At 35.6% G+C, this 20241-nt stretch overlaps 1 protein-coding gene across 4 annotated transcripts; it reads left to right on the top strand.

Annotated features, from left to right (window-relative positions):
- Positions 1 to 1191: 1191 nt before the first annotated feature.
- LOC138692110 (zinc finger protein ZFP2-like) lies at positions 1192 to 16613 on the top strand. 4 transcript variants are annotated; one of them, XM_069815066.1, is made up of 5 exons: positions 1192 to 1335; positions 1817 to 1954; positions 4387 to 4524; positions 4731 to 4813; positions 15711 to 16613. In XM_069815066.1, exons 1-5 carry the CDS (start codon positions 1243 to 1245, stop codon positions 15751 to 15753), a joined length of 495 nt encoding a protein of 164 aa, XP_069671167.1. In that variant the 5' UTR covers positions 1192 to 1242; the 3' UTR covers positions 15754 to 16613. The 4 variants fall into 4 exon arrangements, with proteins under 4 accessions (XP_069671167.1, XP_069671164.1, XP_069671166.1 ...); XM_069815063.1 differs by lacking the exon at positions 15711 to 16613 and adding an exon at positions 11380 to 15519; XM_069815065.1 differs by lacking the exon at positions 15711 to 16613 and adding an exon at positions 11388 to 11587.
- Positions 16614 to 20241: the final 3628 nt, after the last annotated feature.

Raw genomic sequence — 20241 nt, 5'->3', positions numbered from 1 at the left:
CTGAACGGATTTCGATGAAAATTGGAATATAAACTAAGATCGTTGTAACTTAGGTACTTAGGTTTTAGGCTATATGGCACTCAAAATACATTATTTAAAAGGGGGTTATAAGGGGGCCTGAATTATATACATCGAAATATCTCACTTATTATTGATAGTTGTGAAAAATGTTACATAACAAAAGTTTCTTTAAAAGTAATTTGCGATAAGTTTTATTCATTGAAAAATTTTGATAGGACTAATATTTAATGAGATAAATGAGTTTTAAAATTAATATAACTGCCATCTAACGCCGTGTAATGAATTAAAAACAAATGACTAGCCTACAGATAATGTTTCTGTGTTTGTATTAAGTAATATCGGAAGTTAAATTAACCAATTTGTATAATTAATTATTATTTCACCATTGGAAAGTGTAGTTTCTCTAGATGGACATAATGCTATAATGTTATTACAGTAACTTCTAATATAATATAATATAATATAACATAATATAATATAATATAATATAAGTTATTTGAAGGGTTCAGTACCATAGTGGGCCAAGCGCCATTTACTGAATACGTAGAAAACAAGGGTTAAAATGAAGTAATTACCATAATTCAATGGAAACCTGTAACAAGTAAAATAAAATATACACATCAAACCTAAATGATGTCAATCTTCATTAAACTATGGTTGCATGTAATAAAAATTAAGAAACAGGTTAAAGGAATTGTCATTGCACCAAATGAGTGTCTCTGGACCAAAATGATCGCATTTTAATTATTTGGATGCAATTTAAATTAAGTAACATATTAAACGATTTATCCTTCTATCAAACACGAAAGTTCCCTGGATCAAACGTCCTATTTTAATTATGTAATTACTTTATATTTATTTCTAACGGGTGGAGCGGAAGTGCACGGGTACGGCTAGTTGGTAATAATCAGAGCCTCGTAATTATCTTTTGTGTAAAATTGTCAAAGCCGCCGTCAATACTCAACTTAAAAAAGTCTGAAATATCTAATTGGGAGATCCATCCCCGGTCCACTGACTGGATAGGCCTACGAATCAAGTGAAGTCTTATTTCGTTCACATCTTTTTTTATCCTCTCAGGTTCACATACATTTTTTTTTTACGAACAAGGTTGCTGGTTTGATGTTTGAGCGTACCTTTTCCGCGAAAACCACGGCTTCCTTAGTTCTTGCGCATGTACAAGTGTCGTTCACATGATTTGTGAAAAAGAAGAATTTGTTAAAGATGGATTCCAGCAACTATTGCAAGATATCAGAAAACATATCTGAAAAAACTCCAGTACTGATCACATTTCCTACAGTAAGGTGTGAAGCTGAGGTGAGGTGTTGTTTTCTACAGACATCAATACTACTTGTGCGCTAATTTCTCCGTGATTTTTTTCTGAATCTGTTCTTATACCTTGCTGAGGAAAGAGGAACATACGGTTGTCGACCATCACAGAAGCCAGAAAATATGCTAAACAATTTATAATGAATAAATAAATTTAATATGTAGGCCTTTACATTTGATTAGATTAGGTTACTTTAGGCTTTCAGTATTCCGTGCATATGCGAAACTGTGACAGATTCGTTTAGGCTTGGTTTATCATTTGCATATACGAATGAGTGACATGGTAGGTTAGTTTTGGTTTTGGTATATCTTGCATATACGAATCTATGACAGATGAAGTTAGTTCAGGCTTTTGATATGCCTTGCATGTACTCAAAATTATTTAATAATGAGCCCATTTTTGCTGTCCGCCTTTCTTTGGTTACACTAATCCCAAAGTGTCCAATTCTGATGTCTCGTTTTACTGCAGGAACGGAATCTTTTGGATGAGCATATGACTAGTGTAAAGATGGAATATGTTGACCAGAGCCATGATTTCGCATCTGAAGTGAAATTTGAGGAAAATCCGGAGACAATTTCTTTCCCTGTGGTAAAAGATGAACCTGAGGTGAGTGGAGCTCAAGGAATGCACTGTGTTCTTCTTCCAGTCGTTATGGTATATTTTGATTGTCTTATACATTACTCTTTGGCCTAGAGACAGGATAAGTATCATCACTATTTGTATTACAGGTTATGTCTTGTTGCAGACAAGTCTAATGTTGAACTGTTATCTCAGTTTCTTTTAAATTTGAAAACAAAATTGCTTGCTACACTTCCTCTTAATAGTTGCCAAGCTACAAATTCCACAGTGTGTTTGGTAATATGTTTTACTTAAGGCGCCATTATTTCAAGATTTGGTCTATCTTTTAACATTTTCATAAATTACTCTACCTAATACAGCGGCCATAATAGAATGTTCAGAATATTTCATAATATGTACATGTTCCGATTAAATTCTACATTTTCTGTTTTTGTGTGTGTGTGCGTGCGTGTGTGCTTTTTTTTAGTTGAATATTGTATGTGTGTTTGTGTATTGTCTGTATGTGTGTACACATGCTAGCTATGTTCAGCCATCCTGCTGCTGTAAAGGTAAGCTCCACTTACGAGAATGGATCTGTATGGCATGTTCGGATTTTTATTCTTTGCATTATTTTAAATGGATAATCACCCACTTGGCCATATCACCTATGTTCATATAACCGGATTCCCTTCAGGATACTGACCAGACAATTCTAAATAGATTTCTGTATGGTCCAGATCGAAATAGAGAATGTCATGACAAATATATCGATTGTAAGACCTTCAATCGCGGTAATATCGAAGATATAATAAAAAGGATGACGCGAAGCTTAACTTATTAAGTCCTACAATATGAAGAACTTTTTAATTTGCGAAATTAGAATTATAGCAACGTTATATGGAGAAGGAAATATGAGATGAAATTGGGAAAATGTTATATTAATCAGGTATGTCCTTCATAATTTATTTAATTTAGAGAGATATTCATTTTATTTTCAGGTTCAGTTCAGAACACTGCAATGAAATAATGCGCTCTGGCGGTAAATTACAATACTATTTGATGATTCATTCGGAAATGCGGAGAAGTGAGCGATACTATAATAAAAATCCGAACGCAGCAAACGAATGTTTTCCTGTAATTGAGCACTTACCTTTATTGTCTGCTTCCCGTTAATTAAACATTGAATATTTCTTACCTGTAATATAAATGCAACCAGCCAAAATTGAAATCATATACAAAACTGCAAGTAGGTATAAATACTCATATTATTATGAGTTTACGACTTCCAGGGAGTTAATTTATTTGAACGACACATGAATGAGGTAAGGATGGAATGCATTTTTCTTTTCTAATGCTGCAATTCTGTCTATGATTTGTTTTTTAGTGGGAACTTCATTCCAGATTCTTCTCTTGTCTACTGATAGCAGTATGCATTATATGATATAGATGAAACTCAGTTCCATTGGAAGAGAAAATCGATCTGGGTTCATTTCCCCAAATATTAACGTCTCCTGACAATCAATTATATAAGAGAAGTGTAATGTGTGAGGGATTAACATAAGCAACACTGTTAATGTACACTCATGGAGAGCAAATATGACTCGCTTAGCAATGCAGTACAGGGTATACCAAAATTTTGCATAATACTACCTTTATGATTCTGCTTACTGATTTCTCTCTCACGTCTCTAAACGCAACATAACCTTGTTGTGCCGTAATCTGTTTCTAATTTAGATAGTGGTACAGTTCACGAATTTGACAGTGGATAATTTCCATGTCCCACATGTTCCCCACTCATACTTGTCGAAAGGACATTGCCAAAACCTCCTTGTCGAACTGTGTGGTAGCTCAATGGTATAATGTTTGATTACTTCTCGGTACGAAACGGAATACTCCTAGTGCGACAACGCAGAATAAGTGAAACATAGAAAAGGAGGATAGAAGTGATGGAGTCAGTAGGTAGGGATATTTGGGAATTTTTCCTTTTGTTCAATGTCCTTTTGCAGTTCAATGAAGAAAGGTAGGCAGTGGTGGTTTTTCCATAGTTTCCCTTCATACACAAGGAATTTCTAGCCATTGAGAGTAGACGTCCAAAAAATATGTTCTGACAACAGAGCAATCCAGTGTTTTATTGTCTTTTACAAAACTATGGAAATATTGTTGTTAATCTACCACAGTGATGAAGATATGTTACAATATCATGAACAGTAGTATATTATGTGGGATAATGGCCTAAATATTAAAATACTGTGAACAGTTAGCTTTGAGTATCCTTCATCACAGACGTTACTAACATGTATAACAAATGATTTTGCATGAAAATATGCATTTGCATATGAATCCTGGCCTTATTCATCATAATGTAAAGCACATGCTGTGGATTGTGATCAGGCTGTGACATGCGGACACATAGAGAACAACTTGTAAAGTTAGAAGTCGTCTTCTAACACTGTAATAAATTGGTCATCCTTGTATTGCAGGATCGGAATTTCTTGGATCAACATGTGACTGGTATAAAGGAGGAATATGAGGGCCAGAGCCAAGATCTCGCGACAGAGATCAAATTTGAGGAAGATCCGGTCCCGATTTCGTTTCCTGTGGTCAAACGCGAACCTGAGGTGAGTGCAGAACAAAGAATGCATTTTCTGATTCATCCGGATCAATACAGCATATCCGATTTTTTCGATTAACCGTTCAGTTCATCCCCTTCATTACCACGGATAATAGAGATTCTACTGTATATGCACTTCTATGGCATATAGATTCTTTGCACTTTTGCAAATGTAAATTTTGCTATTTTACTGTTTTGTTTGCTCTGTGTTAGGAAGAGCAGAGTGACTTGGACAGAGTGAATGAGGAGCCAAGGGTGGAAGGAACAGCAGAGGACAACGAGATTTTCACGGAATGGTGAGTGTGGTGTGCGAGTTTATGTAGAGAGTTCATTGCGTTTGAAACTTCCTTTTCGCTAACTGGCTAGAACTTCAGAAGGGTTGTATTTCTGAACTAACACCAACAGATAGCGTGCATGTACGTGTAGGGATGCGCTTGGCGTGTGTATTTGTTTTCCAGTGTATAAACATTGAGGATTTACGTAGTGTATTGGTATTTAAAATGCTCTTAAAAATAGGTTTATATATGCCAAATTATTGTTGTATTCCACTATGTAGGCCTAATAACCAGGAAAAGCTTTTTGCCTTCATTGAGTTTCCAAACAATGCTTACAGCTAGCTGAAACCTGGTGAGGTGTCTGCATTGTTGTGTAGTGCAAGGTCTCTAGATGTCGTTGTCGAACAGCTGTTACCGATGGACTTTGTTATTGTGTTTTGACAAAATGATTGGTATTAATAATTAGGACATTCCTGTCACATGTTCTTTTGTTTATTCTTTTCTACTACTTTAAAAAAAATTAATCAAAATTTTCAAACCATATTAATTAGAGCAATATGGGAATATATCAATGAAACGTGTATAGGTATTCGAATTACTTTATCCTCGTATTTTGTTTGTTATTGTGGACTAAAAACTGCCGACGTTCCAGACTTCCAATCCATTGGTATCAGTCAGTAATTTAATTCTTAAGTAATGGTGAATTTGTTTGTGCAATGTAACGATGTACATTCACAGACCATGCGTGTTGCACAGTTTTCATGATACACAGTTTTTATTTGCTTCACGGCATAGTCGTGTTGGAGGTTGTGTTGGTATGAGTGAATTATATTTTCTTTGTTTGGGGAAGTTTTTATATTTACAATGCATGAAAAAGGATAGTTAAGAGGGGCCAGGTCCTTAAAAATGAAAACCAGCGAGTTGAAAGAAAAAAAGAGAAATTTGCAAAAGTACCAAACATAGTACATATTTTCATTCTGGCTCTCAAAAACAGCAACATACTTCGAAAAATCGACGTCCATAACATCCGAAACAAACAAATGTTTCGCCAATGCAATCCAGTAAAGGAATTATCGAAGAGCAGGATAATATAAAATCGAAATGTCAAAACGAAGAGACAACGATATAAAAAGGCACATTCACAGTGATTTGAGCTCCTTGTAGGCTAGTCGGTGAAAACATGCCTCACTTTTCAAATTCCTGGTTCATTGAATGCAAGACTGCAAATGTGCGTGTTAATGAGCACGAAAACTCATCTCAACATAGAACTGCCACAATTCCACTTATATCTAGAGCTAGTCCTCACCTTTTGAGTAACGGTTAGCACATCTGGGCGCGAAACCAGGTGGCCCGGATTCGATTGTCTGTCGGAGCAATTTACCTGTTTGAGTTTTTTTTAGATTTTCCCTTAAATCAATATGGGCAAATGCTACATAAAGGCTGGTTCCACAATAAACCGGGAACGGCAACGAGAACGGGAACGGAAATATTGTTAAAATAATTGTATTTAAGAGTGAGCATTTAAAAGTAACTATTGTGGAAGCTTACATTTCAATAAATTTATTTTAACATTATATCTGTTCTCGTTCTCGTTCTCGTCGTTTCCGTTCCCGGTTTATTGTGATCCAGCCTTAACTTTCGGTGCTGGACCCCGGACTCATTTCACCGACATTATCACTTTCATCACCAGGGAAAGGATTTATATGTAAATACATATTTACTTATAAAGCTAATATAATTTATATTTTGCATTATCTTTATGTTTCACAATGTGTAGGGTTGAAAAATCCTACTTTTATTTTCCATATTTTTCCATATTTTAGAGTTTAGTACATATTTTCGTTAATTTCCATATATTTTCCATATTTCATATAAAACAGTCCATATTATATTAGGTTTAACAATAAAACAAAACAAAATTCCATTAACTTTTAAAAATACATTTCAACAATAGAGATTTAAACACATGTTCAGTAATCCCTTTAACATCAGAGTTATTTGAAAATTAGCAGTCCTATCAACAATGGGAAAGTAAGTTACAAAACTGTATTAATTTAATTTAAAATTTTTAACAGACTTCAGTTGTGCAGCTCAACAGTTAAATGCCAGTCAGAGTACACATAGGTTCAGTTTTGTAAATCATACTATAAAGACAGTAAATATGCCAAAAGTACGTCATTCAGTCAATTTAAAATCAAAACTAACAAGTTACATTTCAGAATTTAAAGAAGATGGTTTATCAACTGACAATAAAATATTATTTTGTAATTTGTGTCAGTGTGCAGTATCATCTACACAAAAGTTCCTGGTGCAACAACACATTACAACTAGTAAACATCAGGCCAACAAACAACTAAATTCCAAGCAGAGACAATTGTTTTTAACACAACCAACAACATCGAATGTAAGATCTGAGTTTAACATCGACCTGTGCCGTTCTCTCATCTCTGCTGATATTCCTCTCTACAAACTAAAGAATAAGGTCTTCAGGGAATTCCTTGAAAAATATACTCAACATACAATCCCGGATGAGTCAACACTTAGGAAGACGTATGCTCCATCCATCTACGATGAGACAATACAGAAGATAAGAGATGAAATTAAAGATAGTTCAATTTGGGTTTCCATTGATGAGACTCCCGACAAAGAAGGTAGACTTGTTGGTAATGTAGTTATCGGTTTGTTAAGTGAACAATATTCTGAACGAATTCTTTTACATTGTGATGTTCTAGAAAAGTGCAATAACAAAACTATAGTTAAACTGTTCAACGAAGCTATGGGTATCCTGTGGCCAAAGGGTATTATGTACGATAATGTGTTATTCTTTATTAGCGATGCTGCCCCTTATATGGTCAAAGCTGGACAAGCATTATCTGTTGTATATCCTAAATTGACTCATTTTACTTGTGTGGCGCATGCATTTCATCGTGTGGCAGAAGTGGTCAGAGACAATTTCCCTAAAGTAGATTTGTTGATTTCATCAGTGAAAAAAGTATTTCTCAAAGCTCCCAGTAGAGTTAACGTGTTGAAAGAAATGTACCCTGAAATTCCATTGCCACCAAAGCCAATTTTAACTAGATGGGGTACATGGCTAGAAGCAGTTGAATATTATGCCGAACATATAGACTCTATTAACAATGTTCTCCTTGCATTGGACTCTGAAGATGCAGTCTCAATTGATACTGCGAAAACAGTTACCTGTGACATAAGTGTGAAGAATGACTTAGCTCACATTCAGCATACATTTTCATGCATCATAAAAACGCTCAAAAGTCTCCAAAATAGGCACCTTTCACTATCTGAAAGTTTTGAAATTATAAATAGTACTGTGGAACAACTGAATCGTGGTAGAGGTAAAGTTGCAGATGCAGTAAGAGCTAAGGTGGACACTGTACTTTCAAAAAACCCTGGATATGAAGAACTACAAAAGGTTGTTGCTGTGATGAGTGGTGAATCAACAGTGAAGATTAACTTGGACTTATCCCCAGCAGACATTGTGAAATTGAATTATGTACCAGTTACTTCTTGTGACGTCGAACGCTCTTTTAGTCAGTATAAATCTATCCTCAGAGACAATAGAAGAAGATTCACTTTTCAGCACTTGAAAGAAATGTTTGTAACCTATTGTTATGGTAACAGACAATAAAAATTGTGTTTTGTTGAAACTACATTGGAAGATAAGGTACGTCCATTATATTTTTTGTTTAGTTTGATTAAAATGTACCAATATTTAACGTACATAGTCATTTTTTTATAATTTTAAGTCCATATTTAATTCCATATTTTGGTAAAAATCCATATTTAATTCCATATTTTGGTAAAAATAACTACATATATATTTACATATTTCATATATTTTTAGTCCATATAAATCCGTTCCCTGTTCATCACATTCAGACGCTTAATAACATAAGATGGTGAGAAAGCTTCTTAAGATAACTTACAAAAAATTTAAAGTGCACACTGTAGAAAGGATGGAGAGAAAGTTACTTAAATACTTCCAGTCACGTAAAAATATTGGCGGAATATTCTTCAAAGAATTGTCGCCATAGTGGAATGTCGCGCAGTTCAAGCACTTTCACTGCTTTTGTCTGATGAAGAATTTGATTCAGCAAATATTTGTAATTTCATACATTCTTTGCAAATATTTTTGGAGTTTGATGGTTTTCAGCTACACATATTGTACTGCCTGGTAACAATGCAAAAATTAATCTAATTTGAAAGTGATAAAATAAACTATATATTAACATTTTATGTAGCATAAGAATAAACCACAACGGAAGATATACACAGTTGAAATATGAATTGGGAAGCAATCACACAAACTTGCACATTTCTGTCCAAAAACAATGAAGCAAAGTTAAATGATTTTCCTTTGTAGGATACTCTTGGGTTAATGGTAATACTCATAATATACATACAATTATTTCAATTGAGAATGTAACTGTAACATGAAAACATAATTTCACTAGCTTCTAAGGACATGGAAACATTAATTTCTCACGTTTAATTATTTATATATATATAGGGTGTTTAAAAAATACGGGGCATAATTTCAGGTATGTATTTCCCACATGTAGACAATCAAAATAGTTCATTACAACATGTGTCCGGAAATGCTTTATTTCCCAGTTATGGCCTTCAGAACATTGATATTCACCGGAATGTTTTTCTTTCCGCAGGTCGTTACCGTCAAAGGAGACATTAAGAGGGCACTCTGACAGTTCATTCTGAGGCGAAGGTTACATTCAGTGTTGTGTAGGCGTTAGACTGTGCGACATGTATTCAAATCAAGAGCTGGCAGATATACACTTCATGTACGGTAAGGCGGACGGCAATGCTGCGCTGGCTCGTCGTTTGTACCAGGAGAAGTACCCACAGCAAAAATGTCCAGATCGGAAGACATTTGTACGTCTCCATTACCGTCTGTGCGAGTATGGAAAATTTAACTCTCCTGGTTTGGGAAAGGGACGACCAAGAACTACAACTCAGGAAGTACAGGAGGGGATTCTGCAGGCTGTGAACATGACTCCTTCTATCAGCACACGAAGGGTAGCGTTGCAAGTCAATGTTCCTCATACGACTGTCTGGAGACTGTTGAAAGAGTATCAATTGTATCCTTATCATTTGCAACGTGTACAGGCCCTGTCACCAGCAGATTACCCTGCACGAGATAGGTTCTGTCAGTGGTTCTTGCAGCAGTGTGGTGTAAATCCGAACTTTCCTGCCTTAGTATTATTTACAGATGAAGTGCAGATCACACGAGATGGCATAACAAATTTCCACAATCAGCATGTATGGGCGTATGAAAACCCACGTGCAACTGTTCCATCTCATCACCAGGTGCGTTTCTCCCTCAACATGTGGGGAGGTATCATTGGTGATCGATTAGTTGGACCCTATGTACTTGTAAACAGACTTACGGGGCAGTCGCCCTGGTTGGCAAAGTTGGTAGAGCGCTGGCCTTCTATGCCCAAGATTGCGGGTTCGATCCCGGGCCAGGTCGAAGGCAATTAAGTTTGCTTAAATGTGACAGGCTCATGTCAGTAGATTTACTGGCATGTAAAAGAACTCCTGCGGGACAAAATTCCGGCACATCCGGCGACGCTGATATAACCTCTGCAGTTGCGAGCGTTGTTAAATAAAACATAACATTTTTTTTTTTTCTTACGGGGCAGTCGTACACAAACTTCCTGGAAAACACCAAACCTCATGTTTAAAAGACACTCCACTGATCAATCGTGAACACCTTCATTTCTTGCATGATGGTGCTCCTGCACACTTCAGTCTTACGGCTCGCCGGTACTTGGATCGAAGGTTTCCTGATCGATGGATAGGCAGAGGTGCCCCAATTGCTTGGCCTCCACGCTCACCTGATCTGAACCCTCTCGATTTCCACTTATGGGGCCATTTAAAATCATTGGTTTATTCGTCTCTGGTGCCTGATTTGGAATCCCTTTGGAATCGAATTGTGGCATGTTCTGAGGACATAAGCAATACTTCTGGAGTTTGGGATCGTGTTCGCAGGTCAATGAGACATCGATATGAGGTGTGTACTCAAGCAGGAGGTGGACATTTTGACCATCTTCTGTAATGACAACGACCTGCAGAAAAAAAACGTTCCGGTGAATTTCAATGTTGTGAAGGCCATAACTCGGAAATGAAGCATTTCCGGACACATGTTGTAATGAACTATTTTGATTGTATACATGTGGGAAATACACACCTGAAATTATGCCCCGTATTTTTTAAAAACTCTGTATATAATGTAGTGTTTTTAGAAAAAAAATTGTCCTAAGAGTAACCTAACTGGCAGACGACTTTAGACAGAGAATTCTCAATAGAAAGGCCAACCAACTAAAACTTGGCAATCATGGCATTTTCCACATAAAATTTGTTGTATAGGTTAATACAAGAATGATGAGACAATTTTGATATTTCCAACATAAATCATAATTTATTTATAGCATTGTATCTCTATTGGTAACGTTCCTTCTCGTGAAATAGGTTCGTTTAGGTTTGAAGTTCATTACTTTAATGTATATTTGTTGGGACTATTCTATTGACTGATAGTGTATTTTCGTCAGGATTGCAGCTATCAAAAAGAGATCTGTATCATCAGAATGCGACAAAATTGCAGATGAAGAGAACGAGATTGTGTGTGAGATTCCCAAGAATTCAGATTCCTCAGGTAAACAAGCCCGAACACATGAAGATAAGCAACTGCAACTCGAAATGTCTAAAGAGTGTCTCTCCAATCCGGCAAAATCGACGACGCATTTACATGAGCGTGAAGTCAACAAAGCTTACAAATGCGATACTTGTGGTAAAAGTTTTTCTACTTCGCGTGATGTAAAAAGGCATGAACTTCTGCACACAGGAGCGAAACCTTTCAGATGTGATGTTTGTGGTAAGTGCTTCTCTAGGTCGAGTGATCTTAGAAGGCATAAACTCGTGCACATTAATGAGAAACCTTTCAAATGCGATGTTTGTGGTAAATGTTTCTCCGCGTCCAGTCTTCTTAGAAGTCATGAACGCGTTCACACTGGCGAGAAATCTTTCAAATGCGATGTTTGTGGCAAGTGTTTTTCGCGTTTGGATCATCTGAGATGCCACGAACGCCTTCACACAGGCGAGAAACCTTTCAAATGCAATGTTTGTGGGAAGTGTTTTTCCCACATGTGTAATCTGAAATGCCATGAACGCTCTCACACTGGCGAGAAACCATTCACATGCGCTGTTTGCGGCAAGTGTTTTACGCTTTTGAATCATCTGAGATGCTATGAACGCCTTCATACCGGCGACAAACCTTTCAAATGCGATTTTTGTGGCAAATTTTTTTTGCAGTTGAGTAATTTAAGAAGCCATGAACGTCTTCATACCGGCGACAAACCTTTCAAATGCGATGTTTGTGGCAAGTGTTTTTCGCATTTGAGTCATCTAAGATGCCATGAACGCCTTCACATAGGTGAAAAGTCTTTCAAATGTAATGTTTGTGGTAAGTGTTTCTCGCATTCTAGTAGTCTAAGACGCCATGAACGCCTTCACACAGATGAGAAATCTTTCAAATGTGATACTTGTGGTAAGTGTTTCTCGCAGTCTAGTAATCTAAAATGCCATTTACGCCTTCACACTGATGAGAAATCTTTCAAATGTAATGTTTGTGGTAAGTGTTTCTCGCAGTCTAATAGTCTAAGACGCCATGAACGCCTTCACACAGATGAGAAATCTGTCAAATGTGATGTTTGTGGTAAGTGTTTCTCGCAGTCTTGTAGTCTAAGACGCCATGAACGCCTTCACACGGATGAGAAATCTTTCAAATGTGATGTTTCTGGTAAATGTTTGTCGCAGTCGAGTCATCTTAAAAGGCATAAACTCGTGCACAGTGGGGGAAACCTCTGAATTGCGATGTTGGTGGTAAGTAAGAAGCCATGAACACTTTCACACATGCGAGAAACCTTTCAAATGTAATGTTTGCGGGAAGTGTTACTCGGCGTCGCGTAATCTTAGAAGGCATGAACGCGTGCACATTGGTGAGAAATCTTACAAAAGTCAGGCGAGAAACGTTGTGTCTCTCTAAATCGAGTAGCGTAAAAAGACATGAACATCTGGACACACGCAAGAAACCTTTGAAATGCTGTGTATGTGGCAAACGATCTGAGATTGCTGATCCCTAAAAAGCTTCGAATCCCGGACACATGCGAAAATGCGATGTTTGTCGGATTTGTTTCTCGCATTTGAATGGCGTAAGAGGGCATGAACCCCAGCACAGATGTGGGAAAGATTTGCAATCCGGTCTTTCATTCAGTCTACCCTGTAAAACGATGCACGAGTGCACAGAAGTGAGAAAACTGTCAAACGTGATGTATTTCTTTCAATCGAGATGCCTGAAAAACAAACTCCTCCACACATACGAGGAACCTTTCATATATAATTATTCCGGTCTTTCTCGGCGATGAGTAACGTAAATTGCCTTCAACACCTGCACAGAATCGCGATATCTTTCAAATGCGATGATGGCGGGAAGTGTTTTTCGATCAGAGTTTTATAAAAACAGCATAAACAACACCTCGCATGCGAGAAGCCTGAATATATGTTGTCAAAATGTCTAACTTAATTACTAGTATACATGGTAGGATGATTGCAAACATGAGTAATTGCGCTTTCATAATTTGTTTGTGAGAAATTGCCAAATACACGATTTTTTGTAATAATATTGTTTTATCACCCATGTGTTTTCTATTGAACGACGATCATTTTTGTGAATTTTAAATCAAAGTAATGTAGATTGATGAACATCACTGCAGCCAGTGCTGAACTGTGACTTTATTATAGTTGTTAATAGTAGAAATTACTAGAAGTAAAGCTGCCATGAATGCAGCATTATTCCGCCTTATTTGAAATAGTACGTCGGGTAATTCATCATATATCGCAAGCCCTTTTCTTTCCAGCTCAAAGTCTGTTGATGCCAGTAAATGCTGTAAGAGGAAATATTGTTCAAGTTCATTTTCATCCTGAAAACAGCACTCTTTGTCCACTATTCAAAATCGTCGATGGTTGTGAAAATTATTTCTACGGATTTATCCTTCGTTATTCTGATACATTGAAGCCTAGATCATATATGTAATAGATATGTCGGGCTTATAGGCTTTGAGGTTAACAATTTTTGTCAGGTTTACTACGCTGCCATCTAGTTGTTACATAAGGAGTCACGTCATAATTCCCATTTGATTTGCATTAGCGACTGTGCTGCCATTTCGTGTTCGTTTACGGCGGACGGGTGGCGATCCTGGCGGTTGTTCTCTTCAAAGTGCTGCCGATTTTAACGTAGCGAGGAATTATCTGTTACGTATATGATCTAGGATTGAAGTTAAGTTTTTGCAAGAGTGTCTTGAGAAGGAGTTTTAAAGTTATAGAACTAACATGAATCAGATACTTCCAACGTTAGGATGGTCAATCTTTTATTAATTAATCATTACTTTTATTGTGAAACCAGATATTTTTGGTCGTCTTCATCAGTAAATTCCATAACTGTGGGATAGAAAGATAACAGTATCCTATTTTTTATGTATCTTCACTACTTAGGCCTACCTTTAATGTCACTAACGATTTCGTAATGTTCTTATATGAACAATTTCGCGTATTAAATAAAATCATTATAGGCCTAATATTCTATCATATTTACCGGCAAGTGTTATTAGAAATTTGAACGAATTATAAAATGTTTGTATTTTTTCATTGAATCATCCATCTTTTTCCCGGCAGCCTTCATATGATCTTTTGCTTTCTTTGTCTTTTTTTTATTGGTTATCTCCACTATCATTGGTGTTGCAACAAAATCACGATACCGGTACAAAATAAGTTGTAATGTTTACAAAAATTCTTAAAATTAATAGCATACTGTAAATAATACAGACATTCACTGGTGTTAAACCTGGAAGCATTGATTCCTAATAGCACTTTATAATATCTGAAAACAGTGATGTTCCTAGCCATGTCTTTTGATACAATTTGGAAATATTTCCAGGCCCCGTGTTACTTCGCCCTTGCGTATTTGAATGATGGTTGTTTCATTTACATCCACTTCACTGACTCATAAAATTGTTAATTATTAATAAATGTGCACATAATTTTTATATCTTTATTGTTAACTGTTTCCGTATTCTGTATTACTTGAAATTTTGAAAGAACAAAATATTACAAACTTCATTTCTTGTGTAGTCCTGCATCATTTTTTGTTATGTAAAACAGATGACCGGACTTTATTTTTGACGTAGCGAACGTTTTTGTACTATATACGATGGTTATATTTGATTAATGTAATGTAATTGCCATTTTCTTATGTAATTTTATAAAACTAAAGGCTTTTCTCTGTCCTGTTTTGTTTTTTTTTTATATTGTGTTGTGATATATGATGAATGGAGGTTATGTTTATAAACTAATAGTTTGGGACTTGGTGGGCTTAGCCCACTAAAATAATGTACATTTTTATAGCTACATTATATCATTTGACTCCCATAAAATTTCTTACAAAAATGACGACTATATTACATTAACCCAATATGTTGGCTGTACACCTTACTAAAACTTCAATGACGTCACGATCCTTATATTGATTCTTTAAAATTACATAATATTCATTGCCATGTATGCACCCTATGCATTTATTCTCACCTTTTTCTATAATAACTCTCAGATGTCAATCAATAAGATGCCGTAAAAATCTTCATACCAGCCAGTGCTTTTATAACCTGTTTAAGATATGGCAAGGAGCAGAGGGCTACAAATTACAATAAACTCTTAATTTATATATAATAAACTCTTTGCTACCAGATACATATGTTAAAGTCAGTGGTGTAAAATCATTTCGAACGCCTCAAAAGCAGCAAACTCTACCTTTCTGCTGTTGTTTTTTTAGTTGTAATGGATGTGGTAAGATGGAACACAGTGTGATCCATTAGCTGTACAATCATGTGGTGACGCTGACACAATGGAGACAAGACTTTCACCAGATGTAAGTATGGCGAGACCATTCGGTTGAGTTCACATCAGCATATCTTCCATTTCATCTTTTATTTCTAGTGGGCAGTGGTTAAGTTATACTCTTTTCATACTAATACATTTTTAATGAATTACTCATATTTTGAAACACACACTTCGTATCTAAAAAGTACCAACACTCATATTCTTTGTACAGCAATTTCTATAACATTGTTATCATTATCAGAGCTCAGCCTAGTAACTTTACTTATAATACAAGTCGTTGAATTCCGTTGTCTTGTGTGTATAATTCATAAACAGTATGAATGTTCATATGTAGCGTGTTATAGGTAAGAATACATACAGTCCTACAGACTCGTGTGGTTATTGTTTCTTCCTTCTTAAAGTATTTAATTCTCGCTTTATCTAGAATGAAACAACGATCAAGTGCTTCTATGTGAAGTGATTTGTTCATGGACACCCATGCAATGTAGAATAAATTGATAATTTACTATATTGTGTATGAAGGGAATATACACATTGTAACTGCAGTAGGTATTATTTCACTAAATTAAAATTGTAACAACTAAAAGGATTATCAGTATACATCGACTATTAGAGGGTCCGAAGTTCAGAAAGACAAATTTTACAGGAGAAACAAAAACTATTACCTGCTTAATCATTTAAGTTTATTAATTTTCTCAATAATTCAAATAAAGAAATTATACTTAACTCACATTCCTGAGAAGTGTTTTTGGAAATATAATCAATCATGCCCTTTGTAAGAGCACTTAAATTAGCTGGACATATGTTTTTAAAAAAATACTGTATTTTAGCAGTGTTTTTTTAATGTAATAAAAACTAGTTTTCTGTGAAAAACAAAATTATTAATATGTATTACTATATACAAAACACTTCATCATGAATTTGAGCAATTTGAAATTTATAATTTTATAATATAGGTAATATAATATTATATTGATCTGTTTAATTTTTTTCACATGTGTTGGGACAGCTGTTCAATCTGCTCATAAAATTATACTTTAGCGTTATCTTCAATGTATGGTTTTACTTTATTTGCGTCATTAATTTTTTTTTCTTTCACAGTCAAATATTTCCTTCTGGATATGCGGTAACACTAGACTGTTCATTAGCTGTACGAGAATTATGACGCAAAAAAAAGATGAGAGTGGTAAACCCAATGACGAACTATAAGACAGTAATAACTCCTGGACGCTCCTTGTCATAAATAAAGTGGTAGCAATCACCAATAGCAAAGGAACACCTTCATATGACGCTCGGCATTAGCTGTCTCCAGAGATTTTTCTTGTAATATTTATGACACCTGCCTTTAAAATTATAAATTTGGACAGATTTTGTTGCACTTCCACAACGGCAAATTTGACCGAAGAACTGCAAAAAAAAAATAAAGATTTAAATCAGTTGCCATAATATGCTGTAAATTCGAACATCTTTTTGTTGCGCTCGTTTGATAATCGCAAAATCTGTTACAAGGCTCAAACTGTGGCTTCTGATAGATTTTGCATCAGATTTGTCACTTCGTGTTAGTTAGTTGTGTATCTGCTGCCCTTCTGGAAGTACTATTTAGGTGTGTAATGTCCGGATTTATAAGCCCCTTGCTTTTTTTAATATTAGTGTCAACTACAGCCTCTACTTCACTATCAGAATTCATTGTAATGAAAATGTATTAAACATAATAGCATGGTCACTTCTCTTAAAGCCATGTGCTGAGTGGAATACATGTACTGCAACAATGACCACGAGCCCTATTATTAGCTTCAACAAAAATAATTTAATTGATGAAGTTTAGCGAACATCTAAGTTTCCAACTGCATTATGTTGTTTGTTAAAAGAGCACATGTCCTACACTTATATTCTTTTAACAAAAATCGCGGTACCGTATTCAATGCCGTCTATTTGCTACTTGTAGTGGACATTTGTCGTGCCTTATAACATAAATCAATGTGTCTGTGCTCAAAGAACATTACTAGCTAAAAAAAGTGATTTAAAAAATGTGATTTTGGCCCTTTTCACAAGTAGGTATTCTTTACACGGAATAAGAAACCATATGTTGTAACATACTGCGTACGATATAGCATGTTAGACAATGTAAAAGTAACTACTTACTGGTGTTGAACAGCAAACTCGTATGTAAAAAAAAAGTCGTTTTACAGGATATTAAAAAACATCTGAATATCTTCAAAACTAATAATATCCCACATAAAAAGGGTATTTAAATCTCTTCTTGTGAAGTTTACATTCGTGTTTAAGATGTGTTTGCAGAACATTCAAGAAATTATCTTTGATACCGATCAAGTGAAGTTTTATTTCGTTCACATTAATTTTTTTACATACGAGGTTGCTGTTCAATACCATCTGTATGCTAAAAGACTTCAGTTCATTTCGTGAAGCGAGTATCTTAAGAAGACTCGGCTGTTTCTTTTTCTTTCTGCCTGTTTATACATCAAGTGTTATAAATTCGGTCTACAACAGATATATATATATTTATTCGAGAGGTAAATTAGTGCAAATAAATATCCTTTGCGTAGTCGTTTTAAGGTACTGCCCAAAGGTGTACTTAGACAAAATCACACATCACAATAATAGTGTGAAATACACTAAGCTTACTATTGTATAAGTGTGGGCAGTGTTGAAATCAGACATTATTCCACGGGGGATTTGAACTATGCCCATTTGAGGGACGGTATGGAACCAACAGCAAAAGAAAGAAGAATAAAGATTTTAACACCAGAGGCGGTGTATTTAAATGGGAATATGTACAGATGCGGTCAATTAAAGAAATACCTTCCGTTCCATTGTAGTTTTAAGTGTTACTGGTCTAATGTTAATATAGGCATTAACTTAAAGATGTTACCACTGTTATGTTTAACATGGTGAACATGAATTGGTAACAATCAATGCTTCGTAACTATACATCTGTGTAAAATTGTCAAAGCCGGCGTCAATACTCAATTTAAATAAGCCTGAAAAATCTAGTTGGGAAATCCATCCCAGGCCAGTCACTGGATAGGCCTACGATTCAAGGGAAGTCTTATTTCGGTCACAAATATTTTACATACGAGGTTGCTGGAATTGTGTTTGAACCAACGAGTTAGAATCTTTCTAACTCGTTTGTTTGAACTAGAGATGGGTAAAAAATAACACAACAGTTATTTTGGAACTGTTCCGGTCTCGGAACTGTTGCAAAAATGAACAGTAGGTCGGAACCTCCTGTTCCGAAATAACAGTGTTCCGACTCCGAGCTGCTCACTTGCCCAGCTGTTGCGGGCTCGCAGTACCGCGTTGCACAACGTATGTTCCGACTCCGAGATAACAGTCGGAACGTCGGAGCTTGTTCTGATGAACCAACGACAGCTGCGGTTACACTGTTCTCGTTGTTCTTTATGTTATACTTGGAACTTCGTTGGATGAAGTTGGTACTTGAAACTCTCACGTGGTTGGAAGGGGGCGCATGGAAATTGAAATCCTTGCGGTGGCGCGAACTTTAATATCAACATTTGTAAGACTGGCCAATCATCTGTAATGTTATAGTAAGTATTTAATAATCTGTAATATTCATTCCCGCTTTATGGTTTATTTCACCATTAGTTGACTAATTCTGTTTTATAAACATTCTACAAAGTCATAAAGTACGCATACTATTATTAATTCATTGATCAGCTGATTCTATACAAAGGTTAAAGTCGTAAATGGTAATGAGTGGTTTAGTTACAATGTCTGTATGTCGTTTGTTGAGGTTAAGTCTGACAAGCACAAGTTTTTGTGCTATCTTCTCTGTTATCAAAGAACGACAAAAATGTTGTAGCATTATTTGTTGGAAACTACCCATATAAGTACTGATTTGGAGAGCGAGGTTTAATGCGAAGTTTAAATTACACTTTGGTAAAGATGCGATTCCAACATTTTACTAACCCACTGCGGGGTTTCCAGGTTTCAGTACTGCCAATATATATCTTTTTTATTTATGAAATTGTAATATTTATTATTATTATTATTATTATTATTATTATTATTATTATTATTATTATTATAACTGCATTAAGAAAAGTAAAAATAAAAATTAATGATTTGTTTTTTTTATTATGTAATAGAGAGAAGAGACATTACATACCATATGTTTTAAATGTTATGTTATTTTTTTTAGTTGGCTACCATGTCTTTATAACTTTATGTACGAAAACAAAGTGTTGTATTCTGTCCTTGTAGTCAACAGCTGTTTAATTACTAACATTAAGCTTTTGAGTTCTGTCCGCATGCACAGCAATTTTCCAAAATCGATTCGAATGTGCATTGCAGTGCCATCTATAGATAAGAATGTGTACTATGTCATGCCTATGAGTGCTCCAGTGTGAGCAGCATGGTAAAGAGGGAGGGTACTGTACCGTTCGTTTGAACGACTCCGACTCATCACCACTGGTGACTGTTAT

This window comes from Periplaneta americana, chromosome 16 (genome assembly GCF_040183065.1).
Source record: "Periplaneta americana isolate PAMFEO1 chromosome 16, P.americana_PAMFEO1_priV1, whole genome shotgun sequence".
In the NCBI taxonomy this organism is placed as follows: Eukaryota; Metazoa; Arthropoda; class Insecta; order Blattodea; family Blattidae; genus Periplaneta; species Periplaneta americana.
This window is presented reverse-complemented; position numbering and strand designations above follow the sequence as displayed.